Here is a 23382-nt window from a genome sequence, read left to right on the forward strand (position 1 = left end):
CAGCCCATCGAGCACCCGCCTTCCATGTAGTATGGAGGTTAAACTAACTCCCTACAAGGGCCAGGCAGGACAGATGTGTTCTTTCGACTTGGCACATTAAATATATGGGAATATTCTTTACTTTGACAAAGATATGCTCTGTCTTGTTCCTTCTTGAAACATAATGGCCCTAGGTCAACCTTTCATTTTCACAATTTTGACAGCAATAGGGATACATTAGGATAGGATCCATTTTCTTCCTAATTCTACCCTAAGAAAAACAACAGTGCAAGAGTGGGGTTAAAATGACCATAGACACTTCAGTAAGTGGTGAAGGACCTTCTGAATAACAGGGAACATATACACCCTTAGAAGGCCTCTCTCCAGCCACTGTTCAGCCACATGGAATACGGCTCCAGTGTGGCTGGACCTTCTGCCTTTGCAGGAGATAGAAATCCAAATATTTTTGTTAAAAAAAAATCTGTTTTTCAAATGTTGTCACCTAATTCAAAAGAATGTAAAATGCTACACAGACTAAAGCAAATAAGCATGCAGAGTGCAAAAGGATTTCTGGGATGCAGTCTTTGGAGCTATAAATGCTAACAGGCCTTTATTTGATTTTATTATATGTGTATTTGTTTAATTTACAACAGACAGTTCCAGAATTATGCTTTTTATAGAGATCTGTAGTCTGTTTCTGTATTCATTCTCCATAGTGGTGGTATATCTGTGTTTTCTATGCTATCTCCATGGCATTATTAATAGTGCATTAAGGTCAAATTACCCTCCTTTCCCTCCTCTCTTTCTCCCTCCCCCACAAAAGGAGTTAAGACATAGCACTTTCAAAACCAAAGCCTGGAGTCAAATTAGTTGAGATATTAAATTACAGTAGCTTTATGGAGTTCTCTAGAGTGGCTAGAAATATTACCAGTAATCTTACTGTAAATCTTTATTCAGAGGAGAATTGGGTAAATATGGTTAGTGTGCACACCCATGCGCGTGCACACACACACACCATGCACCCCACACACAGCACTATGATGAAAACTAAAATTGCAGTATGTGAGTCACTTCTCTTAACACTGCCATGTGCCTTCCTTAAGACTAAGGAGTTCCAGGCAGAGGATTTTCCCACTTCTGAACTCCAACCATTTGGCACCCTCTCCCATCAGCATTTACTCTATAATTTTATCAAAACTGCATGTACATCTGCCTTCCTATAAGAGCTGGGACTGCAGCTCTTCACTGTATCACCAGGCCTGGCACAGTGCCATGCACACAGTTGGCAACGCAAATTGTATTGTGTAAGCCATTATCATCATCCAAATAACAGTACCATTTCCAGAGCACTTACTATGTGCTAAGTAGTTTACCTGCATTTTCCTGGAGGCTTTCCCATACCAGCCCATCCAATGCAAAGCAGCACGCAGTCACCCTCCAGCACATAACTTTATTTCTCTAAATATGATTTACTATCTAATATATTTCTTAGATAAATATATAATCTAATATATTCTCTCTTAGTTATGTCTCCCCGGCAAGAATGAAAGCTCCAAGAGAACAGTCATTTTGTCTACCTCGTGCTTGGCACACAGAGAGCAAAAAAATGAATGTAAACTTCCTACTTCCTTGGGTGGCAGAGTTGACTTGCATACAGCAGGTCACAAGAAGTATGTTTTAAAATGCATATGTAGGGGCCCCTGGGTGGCTCAGTCGGTTAAGCGACCACTTCGGCTCAGGTCATGATCTCAAGGTTTGTGGGTTCAGGCCCTACATCAGGGTCTGTGCTAACTTCTCAGAGCCTGGAGCCTGGGATTCTGTGTCTCCCTCTCTCTCTGACCCTACCCCACTCACACTCTGTGTCTCTTTCTCTCAAAAAATAAATAAAAGTTAAAAAATTTTTAAAAATAAAAAATAAAATGCATATGTAGATTTCAGGATAATTGTGTTGAATGTGTATGGTTCATAAGGAACTCTGGGAGAGGGGAGTGAAATAAAAGTTTTAGTCATATTTCCCGAAGTACTGACTGACCTAGGTGCTGGAATTTTTGCTGCAATATGAAAGCCACTTCCTCTGACATAAGGTCCCTTACACGTCTAGGTCTTGCCACATCCTCTGATACAGAGTTCATAATGGCTAGGCTGGCTGGGGAGGTCAGGATTACAGAAGCTCATACTTAAAGAGAGGTAAGGGAAGGGGTCAGGCGACCAAGGTGGGCATACAGAAGGATCGCGGATTCGTCATTCCCCCACTCCCATTCTCCTTGGGGCTCCCCTTCTACTGCGATCAGCTTCCTTCCACTAAAGCCCAGACGCACTGCGGGATCAAACCTTCTCACCCCCAAGCCTTCAGGGGTCACGGAGTCCCATGTCACGTGAGTGGAGACATGCGACGGCGCGCACAGGTTCTCGGCAGGTTCAGAGGCTGGAAACCAGATCCCAGAACTGACCCGCCCTTGCTCCGCCCCTCGCTCCGGCCGGCCCCACCCCTCTCGGTCGCGGCTCGGTCCCCCGCCCGCGGCCCGGTTCCGCCCCGCCCCTCGCTCCGCCACGGCCCCGCCCCACCTAGATTCCGCCTCTGGCCCCTCCCACGCCGCTCGCATCCCGCCCCTCACCGCCCCACTTACTCTGCGGCCGGCACCCACACCGCCGGAGCCGGCAAGCTGGTGGCTGCCACTGCTGCGCGTCCCCGTTTTCCCGCGTCACTGCTGCCGCCATGCCTGGAGGTCTCCTTCTCGGGGACGAGGCGCCCAACTTCGAGGCCAATACTACCATCGGCCGTATCCGTTTCCACGACTATCTGGGAGACTCGTAAGTGGCCACCTCGTAGCGCTGCGGCGTCCTCTGGTTACGCCCGGCCTCGGAGGTGCCTTCCCTATTCTCCGTTCGGTCGTCCCAGCTCAGCCCCCAGCTCAGCCCCCTGCTCGCCGCCCGCCTTCTCCCCGCACCGGTTCTTGCTCGTGCCTCTGGCCGAGTGGCCCCTGCCCCGCGTCGGCCGAGTGCTGCTGGGGGCCGGCCCCACGACCCCCTTCCGCCGGCGGCCCCCGCGTGGTGGAGCCGGCTCCGCGGCGGGAAAGGGGGAGGGGGACGAAATTGGGTCCCGGCAGGTCCCGGAACCGGAGGCCGATGCGGAGGGTTTATTGCCTGTATCACTCGGTTTGGGAACCGGTGGTAAGTAGCGTGGTCGAGCCGAGGCGGCCGGGGCAAGGGCCGGGCGGCATCAGGGGTCACTTCCCGGGACTTGTGTCCGGGTCGCACTCCCTCCCTCGGTTCTGGAATTTGCTCCCTGGGGGGAGGTGAGTGTCCAAGGCCAGACTCTGAGGACACTGCTATGGGCGGAAGGTTCTGGACGGCCCAGCTCGCGGAGGACCTGCTTGCTGCGGTGGTATTTGCACAATGTAAAATTTTCAACCACCAGCTGCCAAATAAGTGGCTGAAAGACTTTTTGTCCAGAGCCTCCTCCGGTGGCTGGGATACGATTTGATAACAGTTTTGGGAGGAACCAAGAACACTCTGTATGTAGGTGTGTCCTTCATTCCAGAACTTGCAACACTTGGAGGGGAGGGCTTTTAAGAGGTCGCTCTGTTGCAGTGGCCTGGTCTTGCCGCGGTAGGCCACTGCAGGCGCCTGGACGCCTGGACCTCCCCGCCTTTGAGAGAGAACCTTTTGTTTCCCAGTCTTCCCAGTCCTGTGCCCTTCTCTGATTCCCTCCCGCCCCCCCTCCACGCCTCGCTTCCAGCACGTGGCCTTGCCGGTGATAGCCAGATACGGCCTGGCAGTAAGACCGTTCTGACTAGGAGTAAATTGGTGTTGCCCAGGTTTTACATTATACAGCCCCTGAACCAGCAAGCTTTTAAGTTGCTTGGTTTTAATCTGAAATATCCCAGATATGTGTCATTATATTATGGTCCTGGAGTTCCAGTGGCCCCACCACACTGGTTTTCCCTTTCTTTCATTATTATAGTTGACACACAATATTGGATTAGTTTCAGGTGTACAACATAGTGATTAGGCAATTCTATACATTACTCAGTCCCCATAACAGTAAGTAGTCACCGTCTGCCACCATGCATTATAATATTATTGACTGTGTTCCCCATGCTGTGCTTTTCATCCCCATGACTTACTTATTTTATAACTGCAGTTTGTACCTCTTAGTCCACTTCATCTATTTCATCCATCTCCCCACCCACTCTGGCAGCTACCAGTTCTCCACATTTATGAGTCGGTTCCTGGCTTTTTGTTCGTTCTTTCCGCACTGTGGTATTCTAAAGTTTAACAATTCCTCCATGATTTCGGTCCTTTTTATTTACAGTGTCCAGATACATATATGTATAGACCGCGAGAGGGAAGTTCATGAAATTCATTAGTGACTGGACAGGGCTATGCAGAGAACCTGGGAAAGATTCTAAACATCATAGGCCTGCACAACCCTTACAGTCTCTTAAGTCTATTTTCCAGCCGCCAATTTACGGGAAATGCTAAGCTTTGTGAGAGGAGTAGGCTAGAAAATGGAAGAGAAATGGAACATTCGGATCCTTAAAGGCAGGGAGATACCTCAGAAATACAGACTGCCCAATCTCGTAATCTAGGTATTCGTATTTCTCTAAAAGTCCCTGGGACTTTTAGAGTATGTTCCTTTCCATTCCTGTCTACAGCCCTCATCCCCATAGAACAAAATCCTATCAGAACTCTTAGATTGTATAAAGATAAATACTGACAAAAGACATTTACTATAGCAGTCATTATAAATGCTGTCACTATTTAAGCTAAACCTACTTTTTTGGGTTTCTTGCTGTTGTTAAGTTGCCCCTGGATCTGTCTGGATTAAATTAAAAGTGGTGCCTTCTCAGGGAGCCACTGGTAGGAAGAGGAGAAAAATATCTGCATCTATGAACAAGTACTGTAACAAGTCTGCCTCAGGCCGGGCATGAGACTGTGTTCCCTCCCCTACCCTGAAAAGTTTGAGCTCTTTGTCTAATTATAATACATGGATTTTGCCTGATACAATCTTTCCCAACTCCGTTTCTGTGTGTGTGTGATCTCAGTTCAGAGGTCAGTTTTTGATCCAGGTGTTTTTTTGGAGGAAAAATAATTTCAAGCACTGCAGGCATCTGCCCTATCTGTGACAATTGGAAACAGCTAAGGGGTTCATGTGCTCCATGTGGTGAGTTTAACAAGCTTTAGCTGTTTATGCATGAGGTAGAAGCAGCTTCTTTGCAGTACCCCTTCACCGAACAAAACTGGTTTTCCTGGGGTTTTCCGGGGCTTAGTGACTGGGGACCCTTCCCTGAAAGGAGGAAACCTTTTTTTTGTCTTTTGAAAATGAGGAAGGAAGGAAATGGGATAGTGTAATTGAATGACTCTTAAGAGCACACACAGTTAGGGAGACTTCGAGGGGGAATGCAGCCATAGTGAAATATTTGCAGACTCATCCCATTCCTAGCCATGTGGCACACTGGAGTTCAGCCTCTGAGGGGGACAGGATGTGAAGTGGCTTCACCTGAGTTCCTTAGCATGCTTCAGCAAAAGCTTTCCGATGCCCCGTGGAAAGAGCATGTCTAATTCATCAACCCTTTTAACAACTCTGGAAGGAAGGCCGTTTCTTTTTTTCCTCTACTCTCAGAAACTTTTTCTTAAGTCTCATCTAACCCTTAAATAGTCCTTTTACGTCAAATCAAAGGCCTAGATTTTACCCATACCTAGATTATTTATTTCACAAGATGTATGTCCCTCTTACTGTCCTTTATAACAAAGTAAACAGGCCACAAACCTCCAGAATCTTCAAAAGATTACCTCCCTCTTCCCAGTCTTGCCTCAGGGCGCTCCAGCCTTGCAGTAGGAAGGCTCTTCCTTTCCAGAGGCCTTGGGAGTTGAGTGGCAGATGTAGGTGGGAGGGAGGTCCCCTTGTCTCTGCTTTGTTCTTTGTGCCTCAGGAAACTTGGCAAACTTGGAGAGGTCAAGCTTGGCATCTAGGCTGGGGTGAGTTATTTACTAGTTTGGGACCCTGGTTTAACATAAGTCCACGGAGGTTTGGAGAACTTGGTGTTAACTTTGACTTTTCAGTCAGAAGAGTAGGTTCTGTTGCTGAGGAGAAGGAAATGGTTATTCTGAAAGTCCTTGGTGACTTTTAGCTGGAAATGTGCTTAAAAATCTATACAAGGTTTCATCCTAGGTAATGATGATTTAGATATTCATGTTTACCTACAAATCTGTAGTTGCCAAAATCTGTGTTGTAGGCGGCCAGGTTTCTTGCCTACTTGGTCTAAAGCACAAAGGAAAAGAAACTGCAAAGGAAGGGGCACCTGGGTGGCTCAGTCAGTTTAAGCATCCAACTTCAGCTCAGGTCATGATCTCCTAGTTCCGTGAGTTCAAGCCCTGCATTGGGCTCTGTGCTGATGGATCAGAGCCTGGAGCCTGCTTCGGATTCTGTGTTTTCCTCTCTCTCTGCTCCTCCTGTACTCACATTCTGTCTGTCTGTCTCTCTCTCTCAAAAATAAATAAATCAAAATTTTAAGGAGAAACTGTAAAGGAAGAGACAGGTAAAAACCTTAAAGTGCAGTAGCTTCGTCAGGGTGCAGAGATTGGGTGTCCTGCTTGGCAGGCTGAGTAGCTTTACAAAAGTTTTTATATCCACTCACTACAAAGAAGCCAAGTGTCAACTTTAATTTTACATATAAAAAGAGGATAGAAGCCTATTTATTTGAGATTACATAACCTGTTTATTATTGCAGTCAGGCATTTGTTTGGATTGGGGCATATTGGGACATCCATTATTGTAGCCTAGAAAAAAAGTAGAAGTGGGTAAGAAGGGGAGAAAGGTTATTTCAGTAGGCTTGTTGGTTTGAGTGCACAGATTTTATGAGCTGAGAAAAGAGTCAGGGTGGCCCTATAGTTATTTAAGAAGGCAACACCCTTAAATTATAGTGTTTTAAGACAGATACATGGAATTTCATGTTTGGTTGAATCAGGCTTTCAACCTAGGCTTTTCTGGAAGTAAGAAGATCGAAAAGCATTCCTTGACAAAAATTTAAAAGTAATTGTCCTCATAAGCATTTATTTAATTAATTTATTTTTAACATTTATTCATTTTTGAGAGACAGAGCATGAGCAGGTATGGGGAGAGAAAGGAAGACACAGAATCTGAAGCAGTCTCCAGGCACTGAGCTGTCAGCACAGAGCCTGACGCGGGGCTTGGACTCATGAGCTGGGAGATCATGACCTGAGCCGAAGTCAGACGCTTAACCAACTGAGCCACCCAGGCGCCCCATATTTTAAAAAAGAAGTCATTTTGGACCTAGGATTTGTGATTTCTCATTCTACATGATGGTGATAATCCTTGCAATAAGCTGTGGCTTCCTTTTCCTTCATCTCAGATGGGGCATTCTCTTCTCCCACCCTCGGGATTTCACCCCCGTGTGTACCACGGAGCTCGGCAGAGCCGCAAAGCTGGCGCCAGAATTTGCCAAGAAGAACGTGAAGATGATTGCCCTCTCAGTGGACAGTGTTGAAGACCATCTTGCCTGGAGCAAGGTATAGCACCAATTGGCATGTGCTTTGAGGTTATAGATCAAGGTATAAATTATGTAAAGTAGGTTGGGGGTTTTTGAGGTAAAGGTACAAGGTCAAATTCAGACTTCACTTATTTGAAAATCTTGACAAACTGCACAGTGATCTCTACCTTGCTAAATGCCGTGCTCGGTTCTTAGCCCTCATCTTTCCTGGCCCACTAGCAGCCTTCAGCCCGCTGATCATTGTGTGTCCTGGAACATTTTCCTCTCATGGCTTCCAGACACCACATCTCGAGCAGTTCCTGCTTATGGTCGGAGTGAACTTCCTCGTCCCTCAGCTCCTATTTATGCTAAAGTTGCCCTGAATTCATTTATTGGACATCTTCTCTTTTTATCTCTACCCTTCCCCATGGTGAGCTCACCCACTCACATCCAAATGCTATGATCCCCAAATTCCATGTCTGGGCCAGAGGCTGCTGGTTCCCAGACATAGAAAGTCACTGCCAACTCCCATCTCCTCTGGGATGTCCTGTCATCTCACACCTAGTATGTGTAACACTGGCTTCCTTTTCTTAATCCAAGATCTTACTCATCTTAGCTCATAGACACTGCGTTTTTCATAGTTGCCAAAAATCCAGGCATCATCCTGAATTCCTGTGGTTTTCCCATATCCACGTCTGGTTCCTCAGTGAACTTTTCTGCTCCACCTTTAAAATGATGCAGAATCCTATCTGGAAGCCCGTTCCCAGAAAGGCATGCACTTCCCTCTTTCAGGTCTTAGGGTTGCTTCATGGCCTCCTTCTCTCAAATTATAACTCCCCTCCATCTTCCTTATCCGCCTCTGATTTTCTCTTTAGCACTTGTCACCATCTGAAAGAAAATGCTCCGCATGTTGCTAGTTCCATTTGTTCATCTGTCCACGGCCATCAGGCTCAGCAGGCCGACTCCGGTTTTGTGCATTGTTGAACAGTGCTTGCCCCCCAGTATATGCCAGGCAGTCAGTCTCTATGTGTTCAAAGTATGAACTGAAGGAATTGTCTACTTTCAACAAAAAACTTATAAGGACAATAAATGTGTTGGTCTAAACTTGAGGACATTTTGATGACTTTGCTATGATTTGCCACCAAAAAGTGATGATAGTTCAGTTCTAAAGGATGCTTACAATGTACTAGGCACTGTGTCAAGCACTTGGTATGTAGCTGAATGAAAGATGTGGTACTGACTTGTGAGCTGGCCACCTGGGGCTGCAGCCCTTGGCCATTTCCTGCTGGTTAATTCCAAGTGTCTGAGATTAGAAGCATCATACACAGGAGAAAAGAGAAGGGCATTTCTCTTTCTTACAGTGGAATTTGTTTCATCCCTTACATTTGGCTGTGAATGGTAACTACGTTTCTGCCGCGTTCTCACGGACAGAAAGCAGCCCTTTAAGGGAGGCGTGTGGTTTGTGCTCTCATGTTCGCCATTGAGAATACGTTTCCTCCCACAGAGCTGGAGGACTTGCTCAGGACAGACCAGCTGGGAAATGATGGCAGTGCCACTGGAACCCCACACAGGTGCTGTCATGGAGGCTACGTGATAGAGAGTAGGAGTTAGTCCGACTTAGGATAGAAGAAAGCGAAAGCATGTGGTTCCTGGGTGTTCATGGATATAACGTCCTGCCCATTGGGTGAGGGGCAGTGTTGGCTGCTAGTACTGCACTGCCATCATTGAAGCTAGAAATCACCGAAGGAAGAGTCGACTGCCTGTTGTAAAACACCTCTTAAAGTAGGTGCATGTCCGGGTTTGTTTAGCTTGTGAGCCCCTGCCTTCAGATTTTCAGAATCATGAGAACATTTAACGGGAAACAAGTCCCACCTATCAGAAGCAGCGGCCAAACTTTGACACTCAGCCTATTACATAAGAAGCTTCAGGGTGCCTCTGGCATGAAGCCCTTTTGGTTACTATTTAGTTGTGATGACTCGCTAGGCAGCCAGTGACAACAGAAGGGAAGTTAAGATGATAAAATTAAGGAACGTGTCAAAATGTATTGTTACTCATTTCAGAGTTCACCGGTATCACTTCTGTCCTGCCGTGTCTCTGCTGAGAAATGGACGGAGGCTCTGCATCTGCCATGACCTCAACCCTTTTGTTACTTTTAAGGCTCCACCTAAGAAACAGAACTTATTCCAACTCTCTTATTCCAATTCTCTCTTTCCCACTACTTCCTAAAATTCTACCCAGCTAAGTTACTCACTCTCATCTCAATTATTTATGCTCAGACCTGCCTGCGTGTCTCATGAATATTGCTCCTCTTCCCTGTGAAAATTCTTATCCATCCTACAAGGCCCCAGGTAGAACTTCTCCTGAAGTCTTTTCTAACTCAGGAGACCTATCTATCAATGGGGACATTAGTATATGTCAGCATTTACAATCTGCCATTTAAGTATTAGAGTCTTGCATTTACTGCTACTTCACATGGGAATCATCTTAAGCAAAGTGGAAGTTTCTTTGAAGGCAGGAGCCGCGACTCACTCATCCACAGGTACTTGCAATCATGCTTACCCCATGTGAAGTGCCACGTCAAAGCTCGATCAATCAAGTGAGCTAGAGTTTCTTTTTCAAAGGCTTCTAGGGATAGGAAAAGTAGGAATGAATGAGTAAATGAGTGAAGTTTACTAGGGGAAGAGAGTAGAATAAGGAGGAAAGTACATTATTGTCTTTCAGTTCAGACCTGAAATGCTTTGTTTTCTATGTGGATTTCACCCGAGTGTAAATTTACCTTTGACATGTCCTTAAAGTATATATTCAACTCTCCATTCTTGGATTTGCTTCAAGTTTTAGGATTTTTTTTTTTTTTCCATTTCTTAATATCATCCTTACAGTAGCTCAGTTTCTGGGGTGGGGGCTCCTAGCAGGGAGGGACCAGATCTGTAGAATTATCTTTGCACGTGGCATTACTTTGATGTGATGGACGTAATGAACACATTGTTTCTGATGGTATTTACTTGCGGGGTACCTAGCAGTACCTTAGATTGGGATCTAACTCCACAGTATTAGACTTTTAAAGCATTTCTTGCTGCTTTCTGAGGGCCGTAAAATCATGCCAAATTGTAAGAGACCTGGGCATGAAAAGGGTCCGTGGTTATAACCTGAGTACTGTGCTGTACTGATATTTCTGTCAGTGAATGACTGGGATGAGGAGTGTTCTTTCATTCATTTTTCTTCTTAAAGTTGCTTAGGGAAAATTTTGATTGTGATCCTCTTCCCTATCTTGCAAGATGTTAACTGATTGCATTCAGAGAATGTGCCTGGTTTAGATTTTTTTTTCCCTTTCACCTGCATTTCAGGATATCAATGCTTACAATGGTCAGGAGCCCACAGAAAAATTACCTTTCCCCATCATCGATGATAAGAATCGGGACCTTGCCATCCTGTTAGGCATGCTGGACCCAGCAGAGAAGGATGAAAAGGGCATGCCTGTGACTGCTCGTGTGGTGAGTTGTAGAAATCCATTCCGTAGTCCCCTCGACTGGCCAGGCCCCGTGAACAGTTGAGCATTACACCGACTCGAGGACACAGGAATGTCTCAGTTATGAAATAATTAGTGGCAATCTCACTGATCATCTGTACTGCTAAAGCAAAGTAAAATTTTCAGCTAAATTTGATAACTTTTGGAAATGTACATAAAATAAGTAGTTATTGTAAGATATCATCTAGAATTGAGGAATCTTTTTTCCTGCTCTCCTAACAGCCCTCTCTTTAAAGTGGTGGCACCATACCCTGCTTCATAAGGCAGCTCTGGTTTGGAATTCCTATTTGTCCTTACCTAATAGCAAGCAAACTTAATCCCTCATCTGTAAAAATGTACAACTCTTTGAAAACCAGTATCAACTCCTGTTAGTATATATATTCAAAAAAATTTTTTAACATTGATTCATTTTTTTTTTGAGAGACAGAGAGAGACGGTGTGTGAGTGGGGTACGGGCAGAAAGAGAGGGAGACACAGTATCTGAAGCAGGCTCTAGGCTCTGATCTGTCAGCCCAGAGCCCAACATGGGGCTTGAACTCAGGAGCTGTGAGATCATGACCTGAGCGGACATTGGATGCTTAACCCACTAACCCTACCCCCATGAGTATATTTTTAAGATAATCATCCCTAGTTAACATAATACATTCCTGAGGACTTTCTTGGATTCGCATATCGGGTTTTCTTCCTGAGACACCCAGAACCAAATAGAATTCCCTTCTAAGATGAGAAAAATGACCTGAAGAAGAAAATATTCTACACTGAAGCCACTCAGATTAAGAGTTCATGTGTCCTTCTAGATGTTTCCTGAGGGTAGTGCCGGGGGGAGGGGTTGTTTTATTCCTACACCCTTGAACACATCTAATAACTAAAGAGCTTTCAAAGAGGTTTTAATATCAAAACACTTAAAAGAAGTCTTCCTATTTATGTATCTGTGTGCTTTGCAGGTATTTATTTTTGGTCCTGATAAGAAACTGAAGCTGTCTATCCTCTACCCAGCAACCACTGGCAGGAACTTTGATGAGATTCTCAGGGTCATTACCTCTCTCCAGCTGACGGCAGAAAAGAGGGTTGCCACCCCCGTTGATTGGAAGGTAAAGATGTGACAAGGGCAGATGCCCGGCTCACCGGCAAGCTCTAAGGGGCCAATCTCTAAATCGCTGTCTTCAGAGTCTTTCTTACCTGGGCACTTTTTCCGGCACGCACACACACTAGCAGGACTTTTCCTTATGGCTGGTTTCAGATTTACTATGAGGCCACTGTTGAGGTCCTTTTTGTATTTTTTTTAATGCTTTATTAATTTTTGATACAGAGAGAGACAGAGCATGAGAGGGAGAGGGGCAGAGAGAGAAGGAGACACAGAACCCAAAGCAGGCTCCAGGCTCTGAGCTAGCTGTCAGCACAGAGCCTGATGCGGGGCTCGAACCCACGAACGTGAGATCTGACCTGAGCTGAAGTTGGAGGCTTAACCGACTGAGCCATCCAGGCGCCCCCCTTTTTGTATTTTTATATAAAATACAAACTCCCCATATTGGTTTCTGACTTTCAGACCACTTGATCAAATTAATTGGTCAGAACGATTCCTTTCCTTTTTCTTTTATTTATTTATTTTGAGAAAGAGCACGAGCCGGGGAGAGGAGAGGCAGAGAGAGAATTCCCTCCGTGTGGAACCCGGTGTGGGGCTCAAACTCACGAACCGTGAGATCATGACCTGAGCTGAAACAGAGTTGGACACTTAACCAGCTGAGCCACCCAGGTGCTCTAGAATGATTTCTTAATAATTTTTTAAAAAACAAAAAACTTTAATCCTTCCCAAAACCAGCAAAATGATAGCAAAATATTTATAGCAAAATATGGCCACTGAAGTCATGGCTATAAAACGATTTGGTGTGTTAATGTTGGGGCATTTCACTTCTCTTAAGCTTCATTTAGCCTTTCAAACCCCATGTAGAATCCTCAGGGATGATACCACAGGGTATCTTAACCAACATTGCTACCTTTTTGAAATACGCTCACCTGAACCCCAGCTTGTTTCTCCTTCCCTGACAGGAAAACCATTTCGATTCTGTATCTGTCCATCGAACTTGTGTTTATTGAGCCGAGGCAGTGGGCACTGGGCTAGAGCAGCGGTGAACAATATAAATATTAATGTAACTAGAAGTCCCTGCCCTCAGAGAGCTTACATTCCAGTGGGTGGGGACAAACAGTAAGCAGGTTTACTGTGTGTTAGGTGGCAGTGAGTGTGACCGAGAATCATCAGGCAGAGCTGAAGAGAATGGGAGCACGGGGGCAGGAGGGTGGGTTTTATAATTGGCTGTCAAGGTCTTCAGGGGCCTTTGGAAAGGACATGAAGAAACCAAGGGACCAAGTCGTGCGTATTTATAAGGGAAGGAAAGCCAGCATGCCTGGAAGAGCAGGAGCAGGAGGTGGGGCGGGGAGCCAGGGATGAGAGAGGAGGCAGGATTCATTCACACAGGGCAGTGGTAAGGACTTGGAATTGAAAGTTTAAAGTGTGGTGCCAAGCTGTCACTGGGTTTAAAACAAGACCATTTCTTGTTAAGATGGGAGAATTGTTCTCTCAGAAAAGTGTGATCCATCTGTGAAAACAAAACCCCTCAGAGGGGAGAGAGTAACCAATACTGGGTTATTCTCATGAGCTCCTGTGGCTACTTTCCTGAAGCTAATTCCTGCCTTCAGGCTTCACTGTAAGAGTGAATTTCACCATTCTCAATGTCTTTCAATAGGATGGTGATAGCGTGATGGTCCTTCCCACCATCCCTGAAGATGAAGCCAAAAAAATTTTCCCTAAAGGAGTCTTCACCAAAGAGCTCCCGTCTGGCAAGAAGTACCTCCGCTACACCCCCCAGCCATAGTCTCCCAAGGCGGCGGTTAGCACAGGGAGCCAGTGGATGCTGGCTGCCAATTGTGTTCTCCTGCCCCTGCTCCGTAACAACATCCTGGTGTGATCACAGCCAAGGTCTTTAGGTTGCTATACTACTGGCTTATTAAAAGAAAATGGCACTAAAAATTTCCTGGGATCCTTTCCTCTGTGCCTTCACCAGCACTCTGTTCTGTTCCTGTACCATAGCACTCTCTGCTGACTGTCTCTAAAATGTGGTCTGTATGTGAGGTTCAAGTCTTGCGTGTCTACAGGATTTGGGACCGATGAGGTAGTCTCAGCTGATGGTGGAGAAAGTCTGCTCTGCCCCATCACAGAATGACTGTCAGGTTTTTAGCTGTTCCAATCAAATCCAGAACTTGATGTTCAGATTCTTCTGTAGATAACGAGTAAAGACCCAAAAACCTGTAGAGTATCTGTGTTCTCCACTCTTCAGGGTTTTGATCACAGTGAGGGCAACAAACTTTTCGGTTCTGTACTTTTTTAATAGATAACTGAAGTGGGATGAGGGGGGGAGAAATCTTTATTTTGCTATAACGAAAATTCTTGAGAAATTTCTATCAAAAAAAGAGAGGCTCCACTCGCCTGCCTGCCAGGGAGGTGTACCAGGAGGCGTGAGCAATACCACCGTGCCATGTGCCTTTCATGCAGCATATATCCCTATGTCCGTCTGGTCTACACTGATGGGCGCGCGCAAGAGCTCGCCTTGGGAAGAAAGGAGGAAAGGACTGAAAATGTTTTATTATAGAACTATTCTTGCAGTGAGGGGGTGGGGCTGTTTTCTGATTTTTGCTTTTTGAGGATCAGCAAATAAATTCTTTGTTAAAACTGGATCAGAGGATTCTGTTGTCACATTTTGAAGTACCAGTTTAGACTCCTGACCCGAACGGCAGAGCTTTACTTGCAAGGATTGGCATCAGGACTTTCTCCAAAGGCAGACACGTGAAATTCCACGATGAAAATGGAGGAGCAGCTGACGAATAAGTATACTTCACCACATCTCTCATCACACTTTGCTCCTTCCTGTTACTTCCCTGGCTCCTCGAGTTTGTGACCCTTGCTATAAAGAGCTCTCCTAACATATTACTTTAACTGGATTTACGAGGCTTAAGAATATGAATCTTGAGGAGAGCAGTTCCTCTGTTCATTTCTGAAAATAATACTAACTACTCTGAACTCATGGTCTCTCAGACTTTTATTAGGCTGTGCTGATGAGTCCTGGGTTTAGAAGGAAGTGTCCTACACCAGGTATAGTCCCTTGTATGTAGCCCTCTATATTTTTATCGAGTAGAATGTAAAACATGATGCCTGGTGCTGTGTGGTAGACAAGTCATTAAGTCTTGAGTTTCCTTGAATTTTCCACATGCAAAATTTGAGTGCCCCTAGGAAAGTTGGGAAGGTAGTGAAAATTTCAAATTACCCAATATCCTGAGGAGTGCTGGACTGAAAGACCCAAGAGGAGTATGTCTTGTTCTTACCTCTTTGAGTCACAATGTGCTTTTCCCTTAAAGAACCAATACCTGGTCCTCTTATAGGATATCTCCTAACTAATCCTTGGGTCGTCTGCCTCCTGTCACCTTTCCAACTGTTAGGTTCCTTGCTGCTCACTTTTCTTCCCTTGGCTATTTGACGCCTCTTTTCTTGGCTCTTGGAGAGTCTGGCTTCAACTTTCGTGGTGACAGTCCGAAATCTAAATCAATTAATCAGTTATTCAATGCCTCAATGATGATCTTTATTGATGGATGGAACATGTGCCCTTGGATTTGCAAATTCAAAATCAAATTCATCTTTTCCCAATAAATCTGTTGCACCCCTCATCATTCAGGCACCCAAACCCTGGTGTTTTGTCTGCACATCTCTACTCTGTCCACATACACAATGTCAATAGACACTGAGAAAGTTCAAAGAAAAGGCTGCCATGGATCCCCAAATCGAGTTTTGGCTCTGTCACCATGAAGCCAAGAGACTTTGTGAAACTGTTCTTTTCCAGATATAAAATATGACAATAAATACACATTCCCAGGGCCACAGTGAACGCACTCCATGGAGAACAGAGTTCCCCTATAGAGAGTTGCTGCTCTTGGTGTTCATGGGAGAACAGAATAAATTGCATTGTGTGTTCAAGATTTATTAATTGGAAGTGAATTCACATATGACCGTTGTGAGAGAAGCAGAAGTCCATGGGACTGCCTCAGTCACCTAAGATTCTCAGAGAGGTAAACCTGTGGCTCCTATGTGATATTGCCACAAGTTTGATCTCGCCACTAACCTCCACCCTAAGTGTAGGAATCTGCATGGAGATACTCACCAAAGGGGAAGGGAGCCAGAATGGCTGTGTCCAAATGGCCAAGTCCAAATGCCAATTGGGTGCAACAAACCGTGTAGTAGTTTACTTCCATTTGGCTCCACCCCTCTGGGGCAATGCAATTTGAGGAAATACTGACAACTTTAATTTTAGCTTAAAGGGTGTGTTAACTGGACAAAAAGTCATTGCCACTTTTCTTGGCAGTAACTGGTTCAGAAATGGGCATGTGATTCAGATCTTGGGAATGAGCTACAAATGGGGATCATTGGAGTTTCTAGAAGAATTCTATCTCCTGACAGCAATTGCAAGCCTTTTTTTTTCTTTTTGTCTCGCACAAAACATGAAGCACTGACTGTTGCTGGCAGCCATCTGACAACCTGGGCGCAGGGACCCATAAAATGAGGCTGCGAAGGTCAACAGCAAAGTGGAGAGAAAAAAATCTGATCCTTCATCTTCACCGAGTCCACCAACCATGAGCCCATCCTAGCTTTTGACTGACAGTCCATAATAATACATGACCTTGGAACTTAAAGGCTTTTTGAGTTGGGTTTAGGCCAAATGCACCCTAACTGATGTATATGGGACTAAGTATTGTCCCTCTCGGTCCATCAGGTATGCTAATGAGCCTCTAAGCCAGACTGTGGAGCAGACTCAGGTATCTCAAGTTTCGAGATGCACTAAGTCACACAGGAATGTGACAGGGCAGAGCCCAGGGGCCTACTTACCCCCACGGAGTGACTGCAGGTGGCCAGGTTCACCTTAAGATGAGAGGTTTGGGCACAGGACAGTGCCGGCCTGGGACAAAGTCCATTCCTGACTCAAAGGCAAAACCTCAAAGAGAAAGCTCCTAGCCCAACTGGAAAGCAAATAGGCTGCCTGGAGATACAGATGTCACTGCCACCCTGGGGATAAGTCCCGGGTCAAGGATGGAGAGGCAGCAGCCTCGACCGTGATAACTTCCTCAACCAGCTGCACCCATCCCTTTCTGCCTATTTCTTGATGTTTTGTTACCATAAGAAAAATGAAGCCCTTAATAGACTTAAGTCACAGGGATGAAAGGTATGGTATAGGGAATATTGTCTGTGGTATTAGAACAGTGCTGTGTGGTGACCGGTGGTAGCTATGCTTGTGGTGAGCACGGCATCACGTATAAACTTGTCTGTGTTGTACACCTGGAACTCATGTAACCATAGTCGGTCAACTATAATAAAAAAGAAAAATGAAACCTCTGTGGGTCAGTCACGGTGGCTGGGATCCTCTATGTGCAGCCACACCCAGTATTTGCTGACACTCAGTGCTGAAATACTGTCCTGTTAATTCTAGGTGTCCAGAGGGTGCTAATGAATAGTTAGGCCTGACTTTTTGGTCTTATGTTTTCTTCTATTCTTACCTCTTAGGGTTTTCCCTGGAGAATTGAATATCCGTTAAAAATCTTGTTGAAAAGGGATAATGGATTCTAAATAATAAACAATCACGCCATAAAATTAAACTTTATTTGACTATTAAAAAGAAAATAAAAAGTGATATCAAACAGTATTATGCAATGGAAGACAACATGTTAACTTCTCCTAAACTATGCTTTCAGCAACTAAGATTAAAGAACATAGTTCCATTTTTCAACATACACTAAATTGGAGGAGGAGGGAATAACTTTTCTCTGGAAAATGTTAGGGAGGCATTAACAACAAATCAAATTATGTAAGTCATATGCTTTGGTCAGTACAAGGCTTCTGATAACTTGTACTCTCATAAATTGCTCTAGCTATTTGGTTTCATTTGGCAGGCCATGAATTATATATTTATCGTGAAGAATTTTGAACATCTCAAGTATAATGCAACTGCTTAAAGTTGGAGCTTTTCCAGCAGTTCAGTTGCTTGCAAAATAAATACAGCAGTTAGCCATTCCAGCAACTTCTAAGTAATCTCCTTGCCAGGTAATCCTTCAGCATGTGAGCCAGGATATTAGCGCAGTCTTTTACCTGACTCCACATTAGCACCATTAATATTATTTTCTAAAAATGGGTCCAATTTCCAACTATAAAAGAAAGTCAAAAGTAAAATATTAGACTATGAGCATTTCAGGAAAAATATGAACTATTAAATGCAATCAGAAAACTTACTGAAAAGTTCCTACTTTATTATCCGGAACATTCCCTCTAAAAGATTCTCCATATTAAGGGCTTTGAGAGATCAGTTATGAGTAAATACATGTGCATTTCTGTACTATCAAACATCATCATGGAAAGAGATACTACATTAATTCACTAAGAGTAGTCAAACAGAGGTGCCCTTCAGGAAAAGAGAAATGTCAGGAGAGTTGAATTCCAGGGACCTTTGTGACTATTTCCCAGGTAACTGGGAACTTTTTTCCTAAATCACAATGAGAAACTTACTTAAATAACGGGGGCTGGAAATGAACAGTGAAAATGAAGAGTCAATGAAGCCAATTACTTGACTCCCAATTAGATTTCCCATTTGTGAAATAGCGTCCTTCCCCATTAGTGAAAGAGGAGAGGATGACTTAGGAAGTCTGCCTAAAAAGAACCAAGTCGCTGTCTTTAAAGGAGCCATTAATCACACATTTGGTCAATGCAACTTCCCTTCTCCCAACAAACACACTGCACACCAGTCAGATGGTCATAAATGACAGTGCGGGCCCAGGATTTCTATTAAAAGGGTCTTAGGATGACTCCCTGGTTGGGGACGTGGTGGGCCAAGGGTCTTCTCTTGTAGCTGTGCTTACACAGCATACCATTTTCCCTTGGGAAATGTATTTATTTGGGGTGGCAACTGGGAGAGAGAGAGAGGGTGCTGAAGGCCCCTGAAGCCCATCCTTGGCACCACTCACTGCCCCCTGGCCCATCTCTGCATTCACCTAGCGCCCTGTCACCCTCTCAGAACAACCTTCTCCTCTCCTCCGCAGTGCGCTTGGGCCCGAATGACCTCTGTTAGGGGCCCTGACAGAGACCCCTTGAGTAACTAGGCCTACAGGCAGGTCCCCCACTCCCCAGACTTCCCTCCACTCTGTCCTGGCCTGATGTGACCAATCCTCCCCCTCCCATTCCAGACATGGACTTCTCAAGATTTTCCAGATTAGCCCTGACTGCTGAGTAGGAAGAGACGTCAGTGCAAAACCTAAGTGACGCTCCATAATAAAATGGCCTAAAGCCTTCTATTTTGTCTTAAAAACTCATGCAAATTTGTCATCCTACTCCGTGTTTGTTTTAATATAAAACATTTTAAAGAATCTAATGGTTAAGTGAGCTTCCTCCCTTTAAAAGAGCACCGAGTAAAACTGACACTCTACGAAGACACCCTGGATCAGCCATGGCTGCCCCTGTGCCCCAGCACAGCACCCACAGATCCTGCGGGAACACACACTCCACAAGGGGAGGTTGTTTGTGTGAGCGGCACGACTCTCCCCACCCCTAACCCACGGATCCCTGCTACTGAGTTCTCAAGGGAATTAGGCCTGAGGGTGGGGGTGGCCTGGGGCAAAATCACATCTCCCAGAAACATTCTATCATTTTCATCTTTAAATCAGGTATGGGGCGCCTGGGTGGCTCAGTCAATTAAGCATCCAACTTTGGCTCAGGTCATGATCTCATGGGTTTGAGCCCCATGTCAGGCTCTGTGCTGACAGCTTGGAGCCTGGAGGCTGCTTCAGGTAATGTATCTGCCTCTCCCCCTGCCCCTCTCCTGCTTGCACGTGCTCTCGCTCGCTCTCTCTCTCTCAGAAATGAATAAACATTCAAAAAAATTTTTAATAATTCAGGTGAATTTTATCCCAATTTTTCTAAATTAATGACCTGCCACTAAGAGTCTCTTTTCTCACCACCTACATTATGCTACTTGGCTTCACAATTGATTCCAGTGCCGTGGCTTATATTCACAGTAAGAAAAAAATCTAATCCGTGTGTCAAGTTTATTACCTCATTTTTTCTCTTCCAATCAGTTGTTCTCTGGGTCATTCGAAGACCAGTCTTGGCTGAACCAATCCAAATACATGCATCAGACAGAAAGAAACTACATTAGAAATTTAACAGTAAAGGTAGCGGAAGAATATTCTGAAATATCAATTTGCTTTCTCTCAGGAGGTCTGCCTTCCCCCCTTTCATATGGGCTCTTTACTTTCTTCCCTTTCTTCTCTCAAGGGCATTTGCTCTTAGGGTCCCCAGAACCTAATGGAGGGGCTGACAAACTCAAATGAGAACAGGGAGGTCACGTAAAAGAGGGAGCAGGCCGTACCTAAGACAAGAGGGCGGGCTGTGGACTGTGGCAACCTGCACATTATCTGTTTCCCCCACACCCAGCTCTCAGTGATGCTGTGTACAAGGAGTCCCGAGCATTAGCAAACTTTCTGCGTTTTTCAAGAAAAGCCCCAAATCTGGATTTTTTTTAAATATGAAATTTTTAGGTCTTCATCTTTGTCAACTTATTTTAAATTTTTTAAAGAAAACATACATTTGGGTCCAATCCAGTGCACTGAACAAGTGACTCTTGTCCCAAATTCATTGGGAAAGACAGCATGATAGATTACCCCTGGTGTAAAAGCGACTGCAGAGAGCCTGAAGAAAGACAGAGGCCTCCAGGCCCGGAACAGATGAGGACCTGTACCCTGCTTCCTGGCAGTGCTAAGATCTCTGACTCTAAAGCCCTCGGGTGCCCCAACGGGGCTGACACTAGTCCCTGAGCTCCATACTTTGCCATAGACCCTCGTATCCCAAGAGTGCTGTGGAAGGTGCAGAGTGGCAAACTGAAGACACCATGAGGGCTGGTGTAATGACTATCTCAGTGTTAGCCAGCTTGGACAGGAGACCCAGAAGCAGAGGGGGCTCTCCCAAATCAAGTGTTACAGGTGACCCCAGAATAGGGCCTAGAGAGTAAGCTACAAGAGTGCCTGAGTTGAATGTGCTTCTAGGGCAGAAGTGGAATTACTTATTAAATGTCTGCCTCTCCTCAGATGGGCAGAGCCCTGGTTTGGCTTGCTCACCGTGTAGCACTTGGCACAGTGCCCAGCACACACTGGGGCTGCATCTTATAAGAATCGTGCACATGAGAAATGAGATAGAAAATATGAATAAAATGTAACTTTCTGCACACAGTTTGCAGTCGTGTAAACCCCCCGTCCCTGAATTAACAATTCATTATGAATTTGCATAACATCTACACTAGCAGATCAGGCAGGCTGGAAACACCGGGATGGTGTCAATTAGAGCAGCATATTAAGAATGCCTGTTTCCAAGCTGGGGCAGCTGGGGAAATGGAAACACCAGGCTTGGAAAAGCAGGGGTACCAAGCACTACAGGCAAGGTTTTAATGCATCTTCTCTAGAGCGAGGCCTTCCTACCTCATCTTCTCCGTAATATTGCTTAGCACCACGATACAGGCAGCTGGGCACTAATACACACTTACTGACTGTAATTACTTCGTAACTATGGAAGCGCACCTCAAGCAAGACAGCTGGGTTGTGGCTGTGACTGATTTGGAAAAGTCAAGGAGCCTGGTTCAGCTTCCATATTGCCTTTGGTGTTGGGAAGACACCAGCTCTCCACACCTGGGCACACTGTGAGAAAATCTATGTCCGCCCTGCTCCTGCTCTCCCCCCCAGCACTCTACCCCCAGCAGTGCTGTGGGGCTCCAGCCCGTCAGGACAGAGTACCACACAGAAGCTGCTCAACACCAGCACAGCTGGGAAGAAAGGGGCAGGAGAGAGAAAAGCTACCTGGATCTCAGTGTCTGGTGGACTCAGGTGACCTCCCAGATGTAACATGGCGGCCAAGCCAGGCCCAACACTGGAGACTGATGATAAACCCACACAACACTCTCAAATCATTTTCTTAGAATTAAATGGATGTCGCATGGTTTTCCTATCATGAAAGGGCTACTCCTTACCCATGGCTTCGGAGTCTTTAGTATTTTGGGGAGGCTTGGATGCTTGGATAACCAGCAGCTTGCTTAAATCTGAAGTTCCCCGAACCTAAAGAAGAAAAGAAATTAGTCAAAAGAGCAGGCTTTGGTCTCTAAGCTGGCTGCTTCCTAACCTTTTAAAAGAATATAAGAGAAGCCAGAACTCAGAACTGGGCTTCAACCCTAAGCCCTCTTTTTCATTCCAAATCCCCCTCTAACATGGTTTTGAGAAGTTTTGGACCAGAAAATTATCTTTTGCATATAGTTATCAGGAAGGAGCTGTCCACACCTTACTTGTAACCAGACCAGAACAGGAAATCCCCGGCACACACTCAATTACGTTTACCCCTAAGTGGATGTCCAAGGGCTCAGGGCCCAGCCTTCCCAGATGGCAAGACTGTCTTCTTTTCTCAGAACTTTTGCCCTATGTGCTCTTCAAAATCTGCCCTCCCAGAAGGCAAGTAGGGTGCAAGTAACAATTATAGCTATCATTTCTGGGTACCAGGTACCGTCTCCCTCAATCCTCACAAGGAGAAGGCCACAGCTGTTATCCGAGCCTCACAAATAGGAAACGGAGGGTCAGAAGGCAGCTACCTCTGGCTTACACACTGATGGGCAAAGGGGTCAGGCTTTACGCCCAAGAACGCCTGGTTCCAAACAGCTCCTGCTGCTCCCTGCCTCACGCCCACACCCCCACACCCCCACTTCAAAGCTAAAGCGATTTTCATTTTCTATTAGAAAAGCACTTAAATTGACATCATCCTTTGAATCACTGAGAGGTACCGATTAATCATGTTGCGAAAGGGACAGATGCACTTCTGGGGCGGTTTACCAACTTTTCCAGGGCATAAATTTTTCATTTAATTATCAACCTTTCATTTCCTAGATGAACAGGCAGGAAGGGTCTCTCCTCAGGAGGAGAAACGTCCTACCAGATGGACAGGTCAGCTCTTCCCACTCCCTCCTGGTCCTCCCCACTGCTGGGCTCCACCTTCCTGCCACGCCCTCCTACCACACCCGTGGTGTTCACACTCTCTTCTCCCTTACAGATGCATGGGATGGTGATATCCAGGGCCGACCATCAAGGGATGCTCACAGCCCCTGACATGGAAGCAAAGTGATGTGGCCCCTGCTCAACTTTCTTCTTACTAACCAGTCAGACCCCTTCAGAGCCACACTAGCACATGGTGTCATTGCCTCGGTGTGAACTAAGGAAAAAATGCTTCCTGTCCTTTGGGAGGTACAACCCTACTCCAGGGCAAATGGCTTGGCA

General features: G+C 45.4%; 2 protein-coding genes across 2 annotated transcripts in view; one reads left to right on the forward strand and one right to left on the reverse strand.

Moving 5' to 3' along the window:
- The first annotated feature begins 2578 nt into the window (after positions 1-2578).
- Positions 2579-14727, forward strand: PRDX6 (peroxiredoxin 6). Its single transcript, XM_029935069.1, has 5 exons — positions 2579-2790; positions 7356-7512; positions 10817-10963; positions 11943-12089; positions 13740-14727. Exons 1-5 carry the CDS (start codon positions 2696-2698, stop codon positions 13866-13868), a joined length of 675 nt encoding a protein of 224 aa, XP_029790929.1. The 5' UTR covers positions 2579-2695; the 3' UTR covers positions 13869-14727.
- A 2946-nt stretch (positions 14728-17673) lies between these two features.
- Positions 17674-23382, reverse strand: part of SLC9C2 (solute carrier family 9 member C2 (putative)) — a 91807-nt gene continuing 86098 nt past the window's right edge. Inside the window, exons 26-28 of the mRNA XM_029935068.1 lie at positions 22095-22179; positions 20132-20187; positions 17674-18234 (exon numbers count right to left, since the gene is read on the reverse strand). Coding sequence (XP_029790928.1) covers positions 18205-18234; positions 20132-20187; positions 22095-22179 — 171 coding nt within the window. The 3' untranslated portion in view covers positions 17674-18204. The remainder of the gene's footprint in view (positions 18235-20131; positions 20188-22094; positions 22180-23382) is intronic.

Source organism: Suricata suricatta, chromosome 3 (assembly GCF_006229205.1).
Source record: "Suricata suricatta isolate VVHF042 chromosome 3, meerkat_22Aug2017_6uvM2_HiC, whole genome shotgun sequence".
In the NCBI taxonomy this organism is placed as follows: Eukaryota; Metazoa; Chordata; class Mammalia; order Carnivora; family Herpestidae; genus Suricata; species Suricata suricatta.